The sequence below is a fragment of the Narcine bancroftii genome, chromosome 4 (genome assembly GCF_036971445.1).
Source record: "Narcine bancroftii isolate sNarBan1 chromosome 4, sNarBan1.hap1, whole genome shotgun sequence".
NCBI lineage: Eukaryota > Metazoa > Chordata > Chondrichthyes > Torpediniformes > Narcinidae > Narcine > Narcine bancroftii.
Genome location: NC_091472.1, coordinates 189825924 through 189845970, shown reverse-complemented (window position 1 = coordinate 189845970; position 20047 = coordinate 189825924). Strand labels below are relative to the sequence as shown.

At 41.9% G+C, this 20047-nt stretch overlaps 1 protein-coding gene across 3 annotated transcripts in view; it reads right to left on the bottom strand.

Annotated features, from left to right (window-relative positions):
* ift81 (intraflagellar transport 81 homolog) overlaps positions 1-20047 on the bottom strand; it is a 93691-nt gene that overhangs the window by 67070 nt on the left and 6574 nt on the right. For all 3 annotated transcript variants that reach the window (XM_069933318.1, XM_069933317.1, XM_069933319.1), the window contains exons 5-7: positions 19386-19475; positions 4322-4387; positions 3922-4032 (exon numbers count right to left, since the gene is read on the bottom strand). In XM_069933318.1, coding sequence (XP_069789419.1) covers positions 3922-4032; positions 4322-4387; positions 19386-19475 — 267 coding nt within the window. The remainder of the gene's footprint in view (positions 1-3921; positions 4033-4321; positions 4388-19385; positions 19476-20047) is intronic.

Sequence of the window (20047 nt, the reverse complement as noted above, 5' to 3'; positions counted from 1 at the left end):
AGAGAGATCGCTTTGTTGAGCACCTTAGCTCTGTCTGCTGCAGTGGCATGGATCTCCCAGTGGCCACTCATTTCAACTCTCCATCCCATGGTCTCATGTACTGCCAGACAGAGGGCACCCGCAAACTGGAGAAAAAACAACTCACCTTCCAGCTGGGCACCCTCCAACCGGATAACATTAATATCAACTTCTCTGGCTTTCATTAAAATCCCCCCCTCCCTCACTTCTTCCCTGACACCTTCCCCCAGTTCTGTCTCTCCCTTCCCTGTCTCCTTTCACACAAACACAATAAATTCTTATCTTGTTCCTTTCTTCTTTGGCTTGGCTTCGCGGACGAAGATTTATGGAGGGGGTAAATGTCCACGTCAGCTGCAGGCTCGTTTGTGGCTGACAAGTCCGATGCAGGACAGGCAGACATGGTTGCAGCGGTTGCAGGGGAAAATTGGTTGGTTGGTTGGGGTTGGGTTATTCCTCCTTTGTCTTTTGTCAGTGAGGTGGGCTCTGCGGTCTTCTTCAAAGGAGGTTGCTGCCCGCCGAACTGTGAGGTGCCAAGATGTACGGTTTGAGGCGATATAAGCCCACTGGCGGTGGTCAATGTGGCAGGCACCAAGAGATTTATTTAGGCAGTCCTTGTACCTCTTCTTTGGTGCACCTCTGTCACGGTGGCCAGTGGAGAGCTCGCCATATAACACGATCTTGGGAAGGCGATGGTCCTCCATTCTGGAGACGTGACCCACCCAGCACAGCTGGATCTTCAGCAGTGTGGACTCAATGCTGTCGGCCTCTGCCATCTCGAGTACTTCGATGTTAGGGATGAAGTCGCTCCAATGAATGTTGAGGATGGAGCGGAGACAACGCTGGTGGAAGCGTTCTAGGAGCCGTAGGTGATGCCGGTAGAGGACCCATGATTCGGAGCCGAACAGGAGTGTGGGTATGACAACGGCTCTGTATATGCTTATCTTTGTGAGGTTTTTCAGTTGGTTGTTTTTCCAGACTCTTTTGTGTAGTCTTCCAAAGGCACTATTTGCCTTGGCGAGTCTGTTGTCTATCTCGTTGTCGATCCTTGCATCTGATGAAATGGTGCTGCCGAGATAGGTAAACTGGTTGACCGTTTTGAGTTTTGAGTGCCTGATGGAGATGTGGGGGGGCTGGTAGTCATGGTGGGGAGCTGGCTGATGGAGGACCTCCATTTTCTTCAGGCTGACCTCCAGGCCAAACATTTTGGCTTAACATATCCAATTAACACCTTTTGTTGCTCTGGATTCCTCCCATTCCTCCCCCAGCCAGCACTGTCTGAATTCTGAGATGTCCTGCTTCTGGCTCATTCTGCTTATTCTTTGGAGAAGGGCTCAGGCCTTGTACGTTGGCAATATATCTTTGCTTTTTATAAATTTTAAATGTTTATAAATGTAAATATTTTGACAGAATATGTTGTGTTTTATGTTGTATATAGATACGATTTTGGGAGATAAAGTGTGGCAGGTATTTTTAAGTATAGGTCACATACAAACACTTCAAAACAGTTCTCATTTAAAATATAGGAGCTCAGCTCAAGCTAGACTGGCTGGTGCCGAAGGCCTTTGCAAAAGCTTTGGGGAGTGCCAAAGGGACTTCACTAATGGATTGTTGTTTTGAAAAGCAACAGATGAAAGAACTCGGAGCATTAGGTCCAGAGTGCAGCTTGCTGTTCTAAGAGGGTCATGTGGTTTTTGCAAGCAGAAAGAGAAAAATACAGGCTGTTTCTCTGAGAGAGAGAGAGAGAGAGAGAGAGAGAGAGAGAGAATTTAGTTCTGCAATTTTACAGTTCAGCAGCAGCTGGGACTGGAACAGGACAAGCGGCAAGCTTGTGGAAAACCCCATTTTGCAGATAGGTTGTGAGTTCTTAATTCAGCCTGGGCAAAGCCCTTGTGGTCCACACAAGAGGAGAGGACTGGCTGCCTAATGTTTCACTTGAAATAAGGGAAACAAAAAGAAACTCTGTGGTGACCTGAAAGAAAGAGATTACCATCTGGAAAACCCTGATGGGGAAAGTTTCTTTGGCAAGACATTGACGTGGCTGATTAAAAGGGATCAGTTTGTGTCCAGGAACAACAAATCCCTCTCTGAAAACCGACAAGATCCTTCCAGAGAGGTAACCATTTACCTTTCAAGCACCAAAGCCTGGTGAAATTCATGAATGTTAAATTCTGTGAACAGTATAAGAATTGCCTGCAACCAGTGAACTTGGAGGAGTGAAGAAGTGAGATTGGACTGTGAATTAAAGAACTTTTCTAAATGTACACACACATTACATACATGTGTGCTTAGAATTAGAAGGGGGTTAGTTAAGTTAATAGTAAGTTAAAGTTTGATGCTGTTTTCATCTTTAAAGATAATTAAAAGCAACTTTTCTTTAAGTAACCATTTTTCTTGGTGAATTTCTATTGCTGCTGGGTTTTGGGGTCCTCTGGGCTTGTAACTATGTTAAAATTCATAAATTTAAATTTAGACATACAGCACGTTACAAGCCATTTGGGCCCATGAGGCCATGCTGCCCAATGTACACCCAATTAACCTATATCCCCGGTGCACTTCGAATGGTGGGAAGAAACCAGAGCTGCCAGAAAAACCCACGCAGACAAGGGGAGGGAATACAAATTCTTTAGTGTGGGATTCGAACCCAGTTCTAATCATTGGTGCTATAAAGCCATCGCGCTAACCGCTATCCCAACCGTACTGTAAAGACCAGCTGAATTCCTCCAGCATTTTGGTGTGTTTTTACTGCAATCACAATGTCTGCAGACTTTCGTGTTTCAGCCAAAACAATTGTCCAGCTGTAATCATGCTTTAGTATTGTCTCAAGTAATATGATTTACTATTTTGAGGACTATTTTTATCTCCCAATAAAATATTTTTTAAAGACCCAAGGTTCATTTCAGATGACTAATTTCTTAGATAATACTAGACAAGGGTGGAGGACAGATGCTTTTCCCCAAGGGTTGGGTAGTCTAAAACTAGAGGGCATATGTTGAAGATGGGAGGGCAACAATTTAATAGGAACTGAGGGGCAACATTTTTCTCCCACAGCAATTTAGGTGGGCATATGGAATAAGCTGCCAGAAGAAGCTGTAGAGGCAGATACAAAAATGACATTTGAAAGTAATTTAGAAAGATTGTGAATTGGAAAGGTTTATGGGCACATGCAGGCAAACGGTAAACAACTTGGTTGGCATGGACATGTTGGGTCAAAGAGTCTGATTCCATGTGGTATAACTTTATGATTCTATTTCAAAAGCTTCCATCACTTTCAGTGTATTGTCTGCAGTTTTTCTGTCATGACAGCCACAAAGCCTGGCTATTGTCTTTGGAATGAAAAAAAAGCTAGTTGTAAACCTTATCACATATGGCTTATGTGTAGAATATGGTAATAATTGGCTCAATTTTGTTAAGTTATGATCCATTCTTACTTTAAATTGGTGTCTTAATTCTATGTCTATAGATTCAGTACCCACAATTGACAGAAGTACACAATATATTTCTATAAATATGGCTTCTATCAATCAGTTTACTTCAATGACAGTGTCCACAAGACTTCCACTTTTTATAGACAAGGATCTGGAAAAGATGCATGTTAAAGTGATCAACAGTTCAGCCATTTCAAGATTTAGTAACATTTACTTTTTCCAGACTTGAAAAATATTCTTCCCACTGAATTTTGGTATTTACCTCAGTAACTATTGCAATTTTTTTTGTGTAGGAAATATAAATAAGAATTTTGTAAATTAAATTTAAGGAACATTTTGTAATTTTCCTTCATGGTTAACTGATTAAATTCAAGGTTATTCTAAACTTGAAGTGCACAAAATTCCATTGCTACATTAAACTATTCAGGTAATTCCTCCTTCCTTGCAAAACTTGTAATTTATAATGTACAAATCACACCTGATTTTTTTGTTCCTGTTTTTGCTGCATTAAAGATTCTTCCCTTTCCTTCTCCACACGAAGCTGTCTTGCCATTTCCAACATCCGCTGGTGATTTGATACTGTGTCTACCTAGTGAAAACATGCAAACATTGCTTTTTACTATTAGTGTCTTAAGAAAATTTGACCAGCTCAGATTGCACAGATAATTTTCTTTTCCTATTCATAAACTGCTGTAGATGACAGCATGGAATTCTCACCAATTACATGGACATGCATTCATTAAGTGTACAACTCCTTGCAGAGATCAATTACTCTCCAATGACTATGTTCACTCAAATGTGTTATTCAATCCCTTCCTTAAGCATGTGACAAATTATGGCTGATGAAGTAATATCCTTACACTATAACTTGATCTTACCCTTTTCTTCAGACGTTCAACCCGCTTAATAAGTTGATCCTTTTCTTCCTCCATTGCATTTATGTCCTGCCAAATCAACACAAAAAAATTAACCATCCATTATTGTATTAACATTTAAATATTTTAAATAGATTGACGTTTCCTAAAGCTCATTTAATTTCAGATGAAAATCTCTACCTGTCAGTAGTAATTTATTTATATCAGTATAATATTCTGCATGGTGACACTTCAGAAATAATTCTGATGTCATCTTTCTCTTGCATGAAGGTGCTGGATTTTCAAATTCAGCCGATGGCAGTATAAAGTATTTCTGAAGAGATACCCTTGACACTATTGAAAGTTGTGAGATACTAGAAGATAAGAAATAGAAGCAGGAGCAGGTCATGTAGGTTGTCAAACCTTATCAGCCATTCAACATGGCTGATCTGGTTGTTGACTCAGCTCCATCTATTAGCCCATTTCCCCATTATCTTTAATATTCCTACTATTCAAAAATTTGAGTCTTAAATATATTTAATAGGCAGAGAATTTCAGATTCACTACTCACTGAAAAAAAAACAGTTCCTCCTCATCTCCACCTATCATATTGGGAAGAGTATCAAGTTTGGTGGGTTCACAAAGAGAAGTTTGGACACAAGTATTACAATCACACACATCTTTTATTAACACACAGGAGACAAACGGAAGAACGCCAAATGGTACTCGATTACTATATTACTTAAACAATGATTTCGACATTAACATCGGACCTAGGTTGGTCTCTGATACCATTGGCCGCTTATACTCTACACACTCACACACTTGAGCATACACTCTACAGACAGGGACTTTAACACACATATCTGGTTCCCTGTACCAATGGGAGTGCAGGTCTCTGCAAGTATTGATCTACTGCAGTACTATAGCTCAGCTTCTTGTAGAGCTCACCTTACCCGTGACACTTCCAAAGATGTCCATTGTAATGACCTGACATGGAACGATGCCCAAGGCTTGGGTCATGAGACAGAGAGAAAGAAATGTGCTATGCATCGATGTTTTATACAGTTCTGATCTAGACATCTAACCAATAATAACCCTAGGTAATTTAAACAAGCCAGTGGCAAGGTGTGTCTTAATAGGTGACTGGAGTCCAACCTTCATTGATAGGTGATATGACTTCAAAATAGTTTCAGACAGGGAGGACACGTGACCACCTGCAATCCACAGTATTCCAGACAGACAGGGAGGCCACATTTCCTCCACATCCACATGTAACATTCCACCTGTTGGAAGTCATATCACTTTGCAATCACTGCAAAGACAATCAATGAGTGGTTTCTCGACAGTAAACTCTGTATACATATTATAACAATATAAAACAAGAGAGAAAAAATGTTTTTAAAAATGTTGCAAACCAAGTGGATCAATATATAGATAAGTGCCTTCCATATGGTGGACAAGGCACAACATGTCACCAGTTCCCCCATCCAAACGGGGTTGGTGTGTCCCCAATGTGGTAGGGTGCTGTGGGTGCTGCTCTCCAGTGTCAGAGGGGAAGGAAGAAAAAGAAGATTGTCGGGTCACTGAGGTGCATGCCTGTTTTCTCCGGCTTAGCTGGCAAAAGTGTGCACCTTTACCTTCAACGTCTGCGAGCAGGCAGTGCAAGGCCATACATCAGGTTCTAGAGCCCTCTCTTGACTCACGCATCCCGCACCTTGGCTTCACACTTGGGCACTCCTTAAACACAGAGCCCAGATGCCCAATGCCTTGCTATCCCGTAATGAGTCAGGGGTCAGGCTGGCAAGCATACATCAAGGGTGTACTCATATCTGCTGGGAACCCCCCATTTTTCTGGGCTGTTGTCTGACATCAGGATGCTTTTCCTGCTCACATTCCCTTTAAACGGACTGAAAGTTGGCCAAATTCGTAGTTTTGAATAGAAACTCCTGAAGCGCCCACCCTATGAGGTATTAGTTTCTGTTAATGGAAGGGCTGTTAGAACACTGTCATTGCTGAATATTTCCTGCTGGTGTGTGATCTGTAACATCATAACTATGATTTGTAATATTGTAATTAAAAGCTGAAAGTACAATTTCTTGAGTGTGCTAAGAGACATTATGCAGAGTAGATGCCACAACTCAGGGTGCTATAAAAAAAGGTCCATAACAAAGTACATGATCGCTCTTAAGCTGAAATGTCCAGTGATAACATTTCCATGGCAACAGCTGTCGTATGTCTGTTTGAAAGTTCTGTGCATAATAAGTGACAGTAGCTCCTTGCTGGTGAAACAAAATGGTGTGATGGCAGAAAGGTTGTGAAAACCAGTGTGGGAAATCACAGCTGTCAGTTTTTATGAGCATTTCGTAGACCTCAAATCGAAATGAGGAACAGCTTAAAGGGTAGTCTTATCCTGTTTTGGGGGGGGGGGGGGGGGTGGGAGTGGCTTGGGAGAGCTCAAATGATAAATTAGTCAGAGGTCACCTCCGGTGGGGAACCCACCCAACCTCTTTAATTTTGCATGGTTCCAAGTTGTAAAAAGATTACATCTGCCTTTAATGTTTTTAAGGTATACTAAGGCACATTTTCTTTTCACCTACCCATTAATTCCATTAACATTGAAACTAATAAATTTTAATGTTCTTGCGATAATCTTTAAAAAATAATTTCAGCAATTAAATCTCTTTGGTTCTTTAAATAATAGTGATCCTTCCCCTTTAAGAAAAACACACAATGACCCTGCCCTGAGAGAAACATATATGTAGAGCCCCAAAAACCCACAAAGAAAATCCCATGGAATCTCTCAAGGAAGAAGAACCCCTCCTTTTAGCACCATATTTTTTGCTACTCCTTTCCAGGTGCCTTTCTCCCCTTAGATCAGTCTCTCCAAATGCTATCACTTTTCCCAGATTTTTATCCCCTTTACTGAGCTCTCCATGTGAGCATTTCTATACATTTTACTTTAAAACAATAAATACAAGATGGTTTTATAAAAATTTTAAAAATACTTTTACTACTTAGTTCCATTATAAATATTTTCACAATCTTCTCCCTCAAAAACTGATTTTTTTCTTTTTTTCCCTTTATATACTTCATAGAAAATCTTACACCTCATTCTTTTTCTTGAAAAATCGCCGGTTTCCTTCCACTATATCGACCCTCAAAATTGCAGGGTATATCATTGAGTATTTCAAAGTTTTAAACACGCAGCTGTCTTTTCACGTCTTCAAATTCTTTTCTTTGTTTAATCAAGGCCATACTAAAATCTTGATAAAATAGTACCTTTTCACGCTCAACCTCAGGAGGGCCAAGTGTTTGGTAAGCTCTCTTGATATGGAGTATTTCTCCAAATTTGTCTTCTCCCAATACTTGCAGGATCCATTTTTGAAAAAAATTTCACCTGGTCTCTGCCCTCGATTCCTTCCTTTAGTCCAAAAACTCAAACATTGTTTCATCAACTAAAGTTCTCCACGTGGTTAATGTTGTCAAGCAGTCTTTGTTTATCTGACTCCCATTCTTTGGCATTTTTTTTCCAAAGCTTCAAGTTTCTCATGCATTTTCATCAATTCAGACTCTGCTCGAGCCCTTCTCTCCACCAGGCCTTCAACAATCTCTTATTTTTGTAATTTTCTCCATCATATCTCTCATCACCATTTCAACATTTATGAATCAGTTGCTCAAATTCTCCATTTTTTTCCAGGATGATGCTTGACCTGACTCTTGACCTGACTCCCCAATTTTACCAAGTTTTGCTGGTCCTATCTCCATTTTTGCTCCACTCCCTTTCAGACTTTCACCCGATGTTCCCAGTTAAATAGGAGCTTCTTCAGTCTTTGTTCTCAGCTGCCTTGGTTTCTTCGTGCCGGTCTTATCAATTTTTTATTAAATGAATCTTGATTTTTAAGTTTTGAACTTCTATTTAATATTCTTCATGGAGAGTTCAACCAAAACATGTCTGTCTAGGTGCTTTGCATGGCCATGCCCCCAGTTCTTCCACTTTTGGCTGCATCCCCATTTTGGAGGGTCAGCAGAGTGTCCAGTGGGAGACCTGGGAATGTGTGGCCACTGTTCAGGCTTGCAAAGGATCAGGCAAGCAGAGGTCAGGGCATGTGTCATAGGACTCTTTTGGATGGTCATCACCATCCATTCACACATATCCATTCACACATACCCATTCCCCCAACCTTTGTTGAACCCCTGCTGGACAATGGCTCAAACTTTGCCTGGATCAAGATGCCAGCCAGAGACCAGTGAATTGCTTGCAGCTGCTGCATTTCAATCTCTATGACTTCCATTTCTTGGTTGGTCACTCACACTTGGGCAGGCTGGACTGCCTCCTGTAGTGCACAACAGTAATGCTGCAAGGATTTCATCTTCCTATCCCCTCTCTTTCTGGGCACCCTGATTACTTAAATCGGACATTATACCCCTGTTGTGAGTGAGGAAACAGGCAACGATTTGGAACACAGTTTTGATGGGGAAGGATTTTATTTACAGAAGGCAAGTGTAGGAAATGGTAACTGATGCAAAACACACAACATGCACATATTTTACAGCAGCCGTGGGAAAGAAATAGCGGACAATTAATAACAAATGTGGGGAAAATAGCATGGGAACAAAATACACACACACACACACACACTCAGTGCAGGCATAGCTCTATGCTACAAACATTCACAACCCTTTTAACAGTGCACATCTTACAAACAATTTCTCCAGCACCTTTCCACATTTCTAGGTCTGGAGGGAAGCAGAGTAGTCCCAAGTGTGAGGCTAAGGCCAGGGCTCTGGTACATGATGGATGACCTTGCACTGCCTGCTTAAAGACATTGGTGGTAAGGGTGCTCATATTTGGCAGCTAAGCTGGAGAAACCAGGCACATGAGTAAGTGACCAAACAAATTCCTTTTTCTACCCTCCCCTCTGACACTTAGGAACAGCTCCCACAGCACCCTGCACTTTGATAACACAATGACCCTATTTGGTTAGGGGTTGTCATTGAATTTTATATGTGCCTTGTCAAGCATTCGGAAGGCACTAGTGTATATATTGACCCACTTGATAAGTATTTTTTTTTGTTAAAAAAGGTAATTTTGTTTTTACTTATAATATACATAGAATTATTGATTGTGAGTGGTGTGACCTCTGAGGGGTGGATTGTATTAACCATATAACATATAACCATATAACCACTTACAGCACAGAACAGGCCAGTTCGGCCCTACTAGTCCATGCCGTAGCAAATCTCCACCCTCCTAGTCCCACTGACCAGCACCCGGTCCATACCCCTCTAGTCCCCTCCTATCCATGTAACGATCCAGTCTTTCCTTAACTGTAATCAATGATCCCGCCTCGACCACGTCTGCCGGAAGCTCATTCCACATCCCCACAACCTTCTGCGTAAAGAAATTTCCCCTCATGTTCCCCTTATAATTTTCCCCCTTCAATCTTAAACCATGTCCTCCAGTTTGAATCTCCCCCTTTCTTAATTGAAAAAGCCTATCCACATTTACTCTGTCTGTCCCTTTTAAAATCTTAAACACCTCTATCAAGTCCCCTCTCAATCTTCTACGCTCCAGAGAAAAAAGCCCCAGTCTGCACAACCTTTCCCTGTAACTCAGACCCTGAAATCCTGTCAACATTCTCGTATTGGGAAGGATAGTGGCCATCATGTGACAGCACTGCCCCCTACCTAGTTGGAGGACACACCAGCTGCCAATTAAGGTTTGATTCTGCCCTACCCATTAGTGCACACCTTGACTCTCCAGTCTGCCTGTACTTGGGCTTGGGCCATTGGCTGTTGTAATTGGATTAACACTCCTGGCACCAAGCCATTGTTCCCTGCTAACGAGTTGGGCTGGACCCTTCAGCACTCTAAAGGTGCCATGTGCTCTTTATTCTGTTTTTTTTGCCAGCTTTGGACTACCCTGCTTCACTTCAGGCCTAGAAATGTGAAAGGGTGCTGGAGAAACTGTTGGTAAGATCAGCACTGTTAAAAGGGTTGGGAGCATTTAATTAGTGTCCCTTGTAGCATAGAGTCGTGTCTGCACTGAGTCAAGGGGTGGTGGGACATCGTCGTAATTTTTCCTTGATTACTGCATGTACCAGTTCATTGTGATTGTATGTGTATTTTGTTCCCACACTATTTTCCCCATGTTCGCTATTAATTCTCTGCTCTTTATTTCCCACGGCTGCTGTAGAGTGTGTGTGTGTTTAGTTTCCACGCTATTTCCCCCACGTTCGTTATTAATTATCTGCTATTTATTTCCCATGACTGTAGTGTGTGTGTGTGTATTTTGTTCCCACGCTATTTTCCCCACGTTCGTAATTAATTCTCTGCTATTTATTTCTCCCAACTGCTGTAGTGTGGCTGTGTGTGTGTATTTTGTTCCCATCCTATTTTCCCCATGTTCGTTATTAATTCTCAGCTATTTATTTCCCACGGCTTCTGTAGAGTGTGTGTGTGTATTTTGTTCCCACGCTATTTTCCCCACGTTTGTTATTAATTCTCTGTTATTTATTTCCCACGACTGCTGTAGTGTGTCTGTGTGTGTGTGTATTTTGTTCCCACACTATTTTCCCCACATTCATTAATTCTCTGCTATTTATTTCCCACGACTGCTATAGTGTGTCTGTGTGTGTATTTTGTTCCCACGTTATTTTCTGTTCCTCATCACAACTCCCCCTAGCCTCGGGAAACTCCAATTCCTCCAAAAGGGAGACCACATGGCACCCTATCTTTTCTCTGTTGGGGTCCAGTCTATCGATCCAGTCGACCAGCATGGCATGGCTTACCAGCCACATCGTTAAAAGGCTGAATTCCTGACGGTCATCGATCTATCCAGGAATTTTAAATTCTGACCTGGGGTTCATTTACTAGCTTTGGGTCACCTCCTACTGCCCCCGTTGGTGAGCAAGTATACATTAACACATACACCTGGACACACACAATCGTTACTACGATCTCCCAGACGGTTAGTATTCCATGTGTCCAGCCGAAATTCTTTGAACCCTGCTCTCAGTGCCTATTATTGTATTGGGAAGAGTATCAGGTTTGGTGGGTTCATAGAGAGGCAAGTCAAGACGCGAGTGCTACAATCACACGTAACTTTAATTAACACACAGAAGACAAAAAGGGGAGAATATCTAATGATATTCGATTATTATATAAACAACGATATAGATATTCACATCAGACCTAGTTTGGACTCCATTACCAGTGACCGCCTATACTCTACACACTCTTCAGACAGGGACTTACACACACATATCCGGTTCCCTGTACCAACGGTAGTGCAGCTCTCTGCAAGTACTGATCAATCGCAGTACAATGACTCAGCTTCAGTGTAGTGCACACCTTACCCATGACACTTCCAGCAATGTCCACAGTAGCGACCTGGCATGGAGCGATGTCTGGGGCTTGGGTCATGAGGCAGAGAAAAAGAAATGTGCTATGCATTTTTTTTAAAAAATGGTTCTGATCTGGGCGCCTAGCGAATAATGACCCGAGGTAATTTAACTGAACCAACGGCAAGGTGTGCACTAATGGGTGGCCGGAGTCTAACCCTGATGACAGGTAATGTGACTTCTGAATAAGTTTCAGACAGGAGGGACACGTGATTATCTGCAATCCACAATATTCCAGACAGGCAGGGAGGCCATGTTTTTCTCCACAATACACCTTAATCAACTCCACCAAATCTTGAGGCTATGTCCCCTAGTTCTTGTCTCACCTATCAGAAGAAACAACTTTCTTTCCTTTACCTTATCCTTTTCATAATTGCATATGTTTCAATAGGATCGCTTTTGAATTCCAATGAGTATCACCCAGGCAACTCAATCTCTCCTCATTTCTGCAATCAACTTGGTAAACCTCCTCAGTACAACTCCACAAGCAGTGTCTATTTTCGAGAGGAGTCCAGCACTCCAGGTGCAATCTCACCATTGCCCTGGATAGTTGCAGCAGTACCTCTCTCCTCTTAAATTCAAACCTTTAAACAATGAAGGCCAACATTCTATTTGCTTTTTTGATAACCTGTTGCATCTGCAGACCAAGATTCATGCATAAGCCATCCCAAGTCCCTCTGAACAACAGCATGCTACAATCCTTCACCTATTCTATTTTTCTTTCCAAAGTGATGACCTCTTATTGACCAACATTGTATTCCATCTATTGGATCCTTGCCCACTCGGTTAACCCATCTACATCTCTGTGCAGACTCTGATATAATTTGTTTTCCTACTTATTTTAAAATCATGAGCAAAGTTAAGATATGCAGCACTCAGATCTAGGTGTTCTTCCACATTTTTTTTTTAACATTAAGTACCTCAACTTCATGATTATCCATTGGCTGCTTTGAAAATACCAAAGAGATAAGTTGACTCTGCCCAATTTAGTTTATTGCCACAAAATTCCAAGTTTTTAGAAACCAGAAAAGGTAATAAAACACAATAGATATGAAAAATAGCAGCAGAAAACACAAAATCAATGGAAACTCAATGCACATTAAAGCAGGAAATCATCCTTTGGAACAATTTGAATAACAGATTGGTTTGTGCATCAGTAGAACCTGTATCATCATGGATTTATAAACAGTCTTAAATGAATACTAGGATGCATCAGAATTATGATTAAGAATCTGAATGTAACTTCAAGGTATTTTATACTGTACTGGGGCAAGTGACCAACATTTGAAAACTGAGAAAAGGAAATAGAAAAGTTCAGAAAGGGAATTGGATATCTAAAATCCAAAACTTAAAGACATGCCACCAATAGGGGAAGCAAAGGAAACTGGGTATATGGAAGAGATTATCAGAAAGATTTAGCAGAGATACTGGTGTGGTACAGTGGGAGCACACTCCATTGAGGTTTAAGTTTCCATTTAGATCCATGGAATAGGCACAGAAATATACAACAAATGACTATATTAGTATGAAATTCTGTAGCAGCCTGAGTGCAGAGACACGGAGAAGCCTGAAAAATGGCTGACAAACGCAGCGACAGCGTGGACCTGGGGGTGACACTGGCTGTCGTCCCAGGTGACCTCCACATGGCAGGAATGCCGGCCAATCCGAGAAGCTCAGCCTGGCGAAAGAGGAGTTTAAAAAATGGAGGAGCTGGGGATTGTGCAGAACTCCGGCAGTCCCTGGGCCTCTCCCCTCTTCATGGTGCCCAAAACAGCAGGGGGTTGGAGACCATGCAGTGACTACTCCCACCTCAATGAGGCCACCACTTCTGACAGATATCCCTTGCCCCACATCCAAGACTTTGCCGCCAACCTGCATAGGGCACAGGTGTTCTCCAAGGTGGACCTCATCCAGGGGTACCAGCATTTCCCAGTTCACCCCCAGGACGTAGCCAAGACTGCAATCATAACCCCCTTTGGCTTGTTTGAATTTCTCCACATGCCCTTCGGTCTATGGAATGCAGCACAAACTTTCCAATGGCTGATGGACACAATGGGCTGGCACCTCCCATTTGCATTCATCTATTTGGACGATATCCTCATCGTCAGCCAAAGCCGCAAGGACCACACCACCCACCTGAGACACCTACCACTCTGACTGTTGATGTCTCCGGCATAGCGGTAAGGGGCATGCTAGAACAACTCAGAGGGCCAGTGGCAACCCCTGGCCTTTTTCAGCAGGCACCTCCCCCAGATCCTCCTGCTTTCGACCAGGAGCTGTTAGTGCTGAACCTGGTGGTAAGACATTTCCGTTACTTTTTGGAAGGCTGGCAATTCAAGGTGTTCATTGATCACAAGCTATTGACTTTCACTTTCCATAAGGTATCAGACCCGTGGTCAGCCCGACACCAGAGAAACTTGTCCTATATGTCTGAGTTTACCGCAGACATTCAACATATTGCAGGGAAAAACAACCTGGTAGCCGATGCGCTGTCACACCCTGCAATCAAACCGATACACTTGCCATCCATGTCATGGCCAAAATGGTGGCCAACAGGATTATCTGGCATGGCATCTGTAAACAGGTCAGCCAGTGGACCAACACCTGCATGAACTGTAAGTCCTCCAAAGTGCAGGTTCACACCAGAGCACCCATACAGACTTTTGATCCGGCGCAGCGCAGGTTCAGCCACGTACACATTGGCTTAGTGGGGCTGTTACTGGTTTCCTGTTACTGGTTTCGATACCTTTTGACCATGGTTGACCACTACATGAGCATGTGGTCCCACTGGCTGATACCACCACTGAAACCTGTGCCAGGGCACTCACTGACACATGGGTATCCCGATTCAGGGTCCCAGAGCACCTCACCTCAGACAGGTGGGCACAATTCACCTCCAAGTTCTGGGCAGCACTGATTAACTTTTTGTGGATGCAGGTCCACCATACCATGGTGTATCACCTGCATGCCAACAGGTTGGTGGAGCGCTTCCACAGGCACCTCAAGGCAGCCTTGATGGCCGGACTCTAGGGTCCCAAATGGGTGAACGAACTGCCTTGCGTCCTGTTGGGAATTCATACGACGTCAAAGTAGGTCTTCAATGCCTCGGCAGTGGAGATAGTCTACAGCCTACCTTTAATCATTCTTGGTGAGTTCCTGGCCCCTGATAAACACCCAGATGACCCTGCAGCAACCTTCGAGAACTTGCAGCGAAAACTGGGGTCCTTGGTTCCCACCACACAGCCAGCCCAAGCATAGCATCCCAAAGGACCTAAAGACTTGTCCATACATGTTCGTAAGGAGGGATGCACACAGATCACCCTTACAATGACCCTACAAGGTCATTAGAGACAATAGTTCCACCTTTGTCCTCAACATCGGCAGTAAGGAGACTTTTACCATCCACTGCCTGAAACCGGCATATCTGGACTGTAATGAGCCAGTCTCCATTCCTCCCTTGCGATGCAGGAACAAGCCACCTAAGGCTACAGACAGGGGACCGGTCTCCAGTTCTGGGGGGGGGGGTAGGGGGTGGGGTCGTGTAGTGGCCCACGCACGAAGACACGGACTGGCCCGCAAAATGGCTGGCGAACATGGCTACACGCGTGGACATGGGATGACACCAACTGTTGTCCCAGGTGACATCTGCACAGAGGGAAGATAGGGAACTCTGGCGTGATTGCCGGCACTCTGATGTCATGAGGCCCTGACCTCAGCGCAAGGGGTCCTTATAAGCGCAACGGCCAGAGAAATAAATCAGTTTTGTTTTCCATGGCTTTGGTGTATATGTCATTCTTCTCCACGTTGGCGGAGAGCTACAATACCATATTAAAATAGCTGCGAAAATAATTACTGGTTTCCAGCAATAAAAAACAAGGCAATAATATGATGTGATTGAAACGTAAAATTCTGAGGGCCCTTGACATAGTGGATGCTTGTTAATGTCTCCTCTAATGGTGTTATTTAAAGCAGAGACATTGAGACAGTTCAGTCTGAGAGAGTGTGTAGTGTAGAGGGTCATGTGACGTCTCCAGCAGGAAACTGGTTGGAAGCCACCATAACTGTCAAGGCCACTATTGCTGAGCACTCACCCTGTAATAAGCCATCTCAAACAATCACACATGTCGCCACTGGCTCTGCTAATCACCTGTACAGAGGGGTTTAAAAGCCAAACATATGAAGCAACTGAGTCTCTTTTCCTCCCACAGAATGAACGTGAGCTTCACTCCAGGGCTCAAACCAGAGCCAACAGAGCTAGGAACGTGGCCTTTTGATGCACACTGACTGATCATTGTAGCATGCTTCTTTTTCTTATTTAATGTTAGTGGCGCACCTATACTAGGTCAGGGGGTGGTGGGTATTGTTGTTGCATCTTGCATGACTCTGTGCACCTTACTCTCTGTGAGATCACTATTATATTTAATCTCTTGCCTCTGCCACATCTCCACTTTTCTCTGCTCCCCCTTTAGTAGTCATCTCTTCAACTACCTGAACCCTGATGTGCAATTCCCCTCCTAAATCTCATGACTTTTAAGATGATCAGGATAACCTATTTCATTCTGGTCATCGATCCTATAACAGTTTAAAATGGCAGAATATTACATTCATTTTGTTAATCACTCCTCTTTAAAAAAAAACACACCTTTTCATTTCTTGATGGATCTTCACTCAGTGGTGGGCATATGGAACAAGCTGCTTGACTAAGTGGTAGAGGCAGGTATGTTAGCCCCCTTTCAGATACACTTGCATAATTACATAGATCAGAAGGGCAATGGGACTAATTTGGGCAAGTGAGACTAAAGTAGGAGGGCAGAGCATATTGTTTGGCATGGACACGTGGGCCTGCTTTTGTGCTAGGCGGCTCATTATATCACCACACTATGTTGAAGATTCATTTCTATGTGCAAAAAGTTATTTTGATTTGTCATCATTGCTATTGTGTAGATAAACAAGCTCAGCAAAATCCAACACAGCAGTCAGAGGAATATCAACTTTTTTGTTGGCAATGGATGAAGCAAAAATTGTAAGCTAAGAAATCTGTTAGAATTTAAGTTTCTGTATGAATTAAGGTGGGACAAATGCTTTTCCTCAGTTGAGAGATTAATCAAGGATGAGATTCTTTTGCTCAAGTATAGTTTAAGAGTAAAACACAAGTCTGCAGACACCATGATTGAAATAAAATCACAATGTTGGAGAAACTCAGCAGATCATAATGTGCATTTTATGTAGCAAAGATAAGATATATAACCAACGCTTTGGGCTTGAGTCCTTCAACAAGGTATGAGCAAAATGTAGGCAATCATTTAAATTAAATCTCATGATAAGCAATAGTTCTGTTAACAAACTATGCTTATACACTGACATCTCACCCAAATTAAATTTTGTACCCTCAGTGAAGAAGAATTTTCAAATAAGCACAGAATCCTCAGTAATTAAAAACAAATGGTTTAAACACTCAGTAGGTCATGTAGCATCCACAAAAATGAAAGAAACAAGTTTGAGGTCAAAGACTATTTGTCAGAACTAGGAATGAGAGAAAACATTGATTTTAGATTGCAGAGAGGATGAGGGATGGAAGGACAAAGGGAAGGTCCCTGAGATTGAGACATTGCCATGGGGAATAAAATGAAATTGGGATTGCCTGGTTATTGGTTGATGGGAACAATTGAAAGGAAAAAAAAAAATCGGAACAAAGGAACATAGAAGCTATGAAATATGAGTGCAAAGTGTGAGACACAAAGACAAGAGCTAAAAGTGGTGAGATATAACATGAAATCTAGCAAATTTAGAGAAAGCAGAGTACCTGAAGCTGCAGATTAAAATATTTATTTTTGAAAGCAACAAAGATGGAGGATGAGGTGGAATCCTGATCAGACAGTGCAAGAGTCCACAAAAAGGTAGAATGGACTTGGGACATAAAATTAAAGACGGAAGCAACAGAAAGCTCAGATTGAACTCTGCCGACTGAACATGTGTTTTGCAAAGTGAGCACCCAATCTCTAATTTATTTTGCCAATGCAGAGGAGACCATATTGTGAACATCAAATGTAGTACATCAGATTATAAGAAGTGTAACTAAATTTCTGCCTTACTTGAAAAGACTTTTGGTCCCTGGTTCATGGGTAGAAGTTGTGGCATCTCTTGCAGTTGGAAGCAAATAGTAAAAGAAAAGAAATGGCTGATGGTGACAGAATCACTGACGAGGGAGTCTCAAGAGAATGCCCCCTTCAAAATGTTGAAATGGGAGAAGAGTGTAAGTTGTATCTGGTGATAGGTTCTCGCTAAAAAAAACTGTGAAAATTGATTTGATGTTTGGAAAGGCTGGTGGGGTGGAAGCCAAGGACTGGGGGAATTCTACTTTTGCTATCTTCAGGAAGAAGAGAATGTGAACTCAAGGGTTTTGCACTCATATATAACTTGAAAATGTTGTTACCTTTTCTACCAATGTCCATCCAGCTCTACCTCTGGTCCATCTCTGACTCTTCCCTCTATGTTTCCATCTCAGAGGAAAGACTAGCAACAAGTATCTATTACAAGCCTGAAGACTCCCAAAGCTAACTCAACTATACTTCATCTCACCATGCCTCCCATGATTCCACTTCATTCTCTCAGTTCCACCGTCTTTTGTCTTATTTAGTCCAATGATGAGACTTTCCAATTAGATGCCTTCCTTCTCATTGAGCCATGGCTTTACCTCTACCTCTGCCAACATCTCTGCACTCATCTTCTGTCCTCTTGATAAAGTTGTCCTGGTCTTCACTATCCATGCATCAGTCTTCATGTTCAACACATCATCTTCTGCAATTTCTGCAACCTTCAATGAGATTCCATAACTTGGCACATCTTCACTTCCCCTACCTTTTCAGCATTTCAAAGGAAGTTTCTTTCTTCTTATTTCCCTGATTTTTTTTCCTATCTCCACCACTTCCCTTATGAAACTTCATTAAACCACAGGAGATGCAGTACCTGTCTTTTTATCCCTTATCCCTTATAGATCCAAATAATCCTTCCAGGTGAAGCAGTAATTCACTTCCACTTCTTCTAATCTGGTGCAATGCATCTGGTGATTACAAATTGGGCTCCTCTCCAATCAACAAGCCAAGCACAGGTTCATAACCACTTTTCAGCATACCTGCTGTGTTTATAAAGAGTTGACTCTGATCTTCTTTCTGCCTTCAATTCTCATCCCACTCTCATTTCTGTTTGTGTCCTCCTACAATGTATCATGAGGCCAATCTATGCTTGAGGAACAAGATCTATTCTTTCCAATCCATGGCAACCTTGGCCTCATGTTAAGAAATATATTTCCTGTGTCCATCCCTTCTCCACATGGGTACTTTCTCAGTTGCGGGAAATATCTTGAACCCGAAAGGGCAACTGTTTCTCTTTCTCACTTGACCTTTTCAGCATTTCTTGATTTTATTTCAGATTTTAAGCATCTGCAGATTTGCACTCCTTGTAGTCTGAATTTTAGAAGATTCATATTTAAGAAAAAAAATGGATATCTTGTCAAATTACATAAAGTATACTCTTAAGAGTATCTTAATTAAGAAAATATTTAAGACAAACTATTCTAAATATAAGCAGATGGATTTATTTGAGAAGTTCCTAATGCAATCATGTATTAAAATTGTGATAGGTTACCAAAAATATTTTTACCCAGCCTGTGCCTTATTACTCACCCTTCTTATTTCTGCAGTTGAAAAACCAGAGTTCTTCAGTTGTTCGCATTCCTTGTGCAAGGTTTTGAACCCTTCTACCAATTCCTCATACTGCAAATACAAACCAGAATGATTCTTTAAGGACATTTCTGCTAACCTATTTCCTATCAATTTAAACAAAACTAGCTTGTTTTATTCAGTTAGTGTCATTAATTAATTAAAAATAAACAGCAATCGTTCAAAGTAAAATATAGTAAAACTCCTGGTATCTTGAATTCAAGCAACTGGCAGCCTCAAGCAACCAGCAAAAATAAATTTAGGAAAATAAACTTTAAAAATTAAATAAAATAAGAATAAAATAGGTAATAAATACATAAGATAAAAATTTTAAAAGTAATTGTTCTCTGAAGTAATACATAAACTTTTGATGAAAATGAGAGAAAATATTCAGCCAGCAGAATCCCTTAGTCGTGCTTTGCTTGTAGCAGTTGTTTAAATAAAGTTTGAATAATGTTGTGTTTAAATAAAATGGCGCCACCCCGGCTGAATGATGTTGCTCACCATTAGGGTGACTCTTAAAGTGTCTTCTTATCCCTGCTTAGTAAGAGTTGCCCAGGTTAGAGGCTTTATCTGTAAACTTGGGAGTGGGGCTTAGTTATCTATAATATCATTGTTCATCTCTT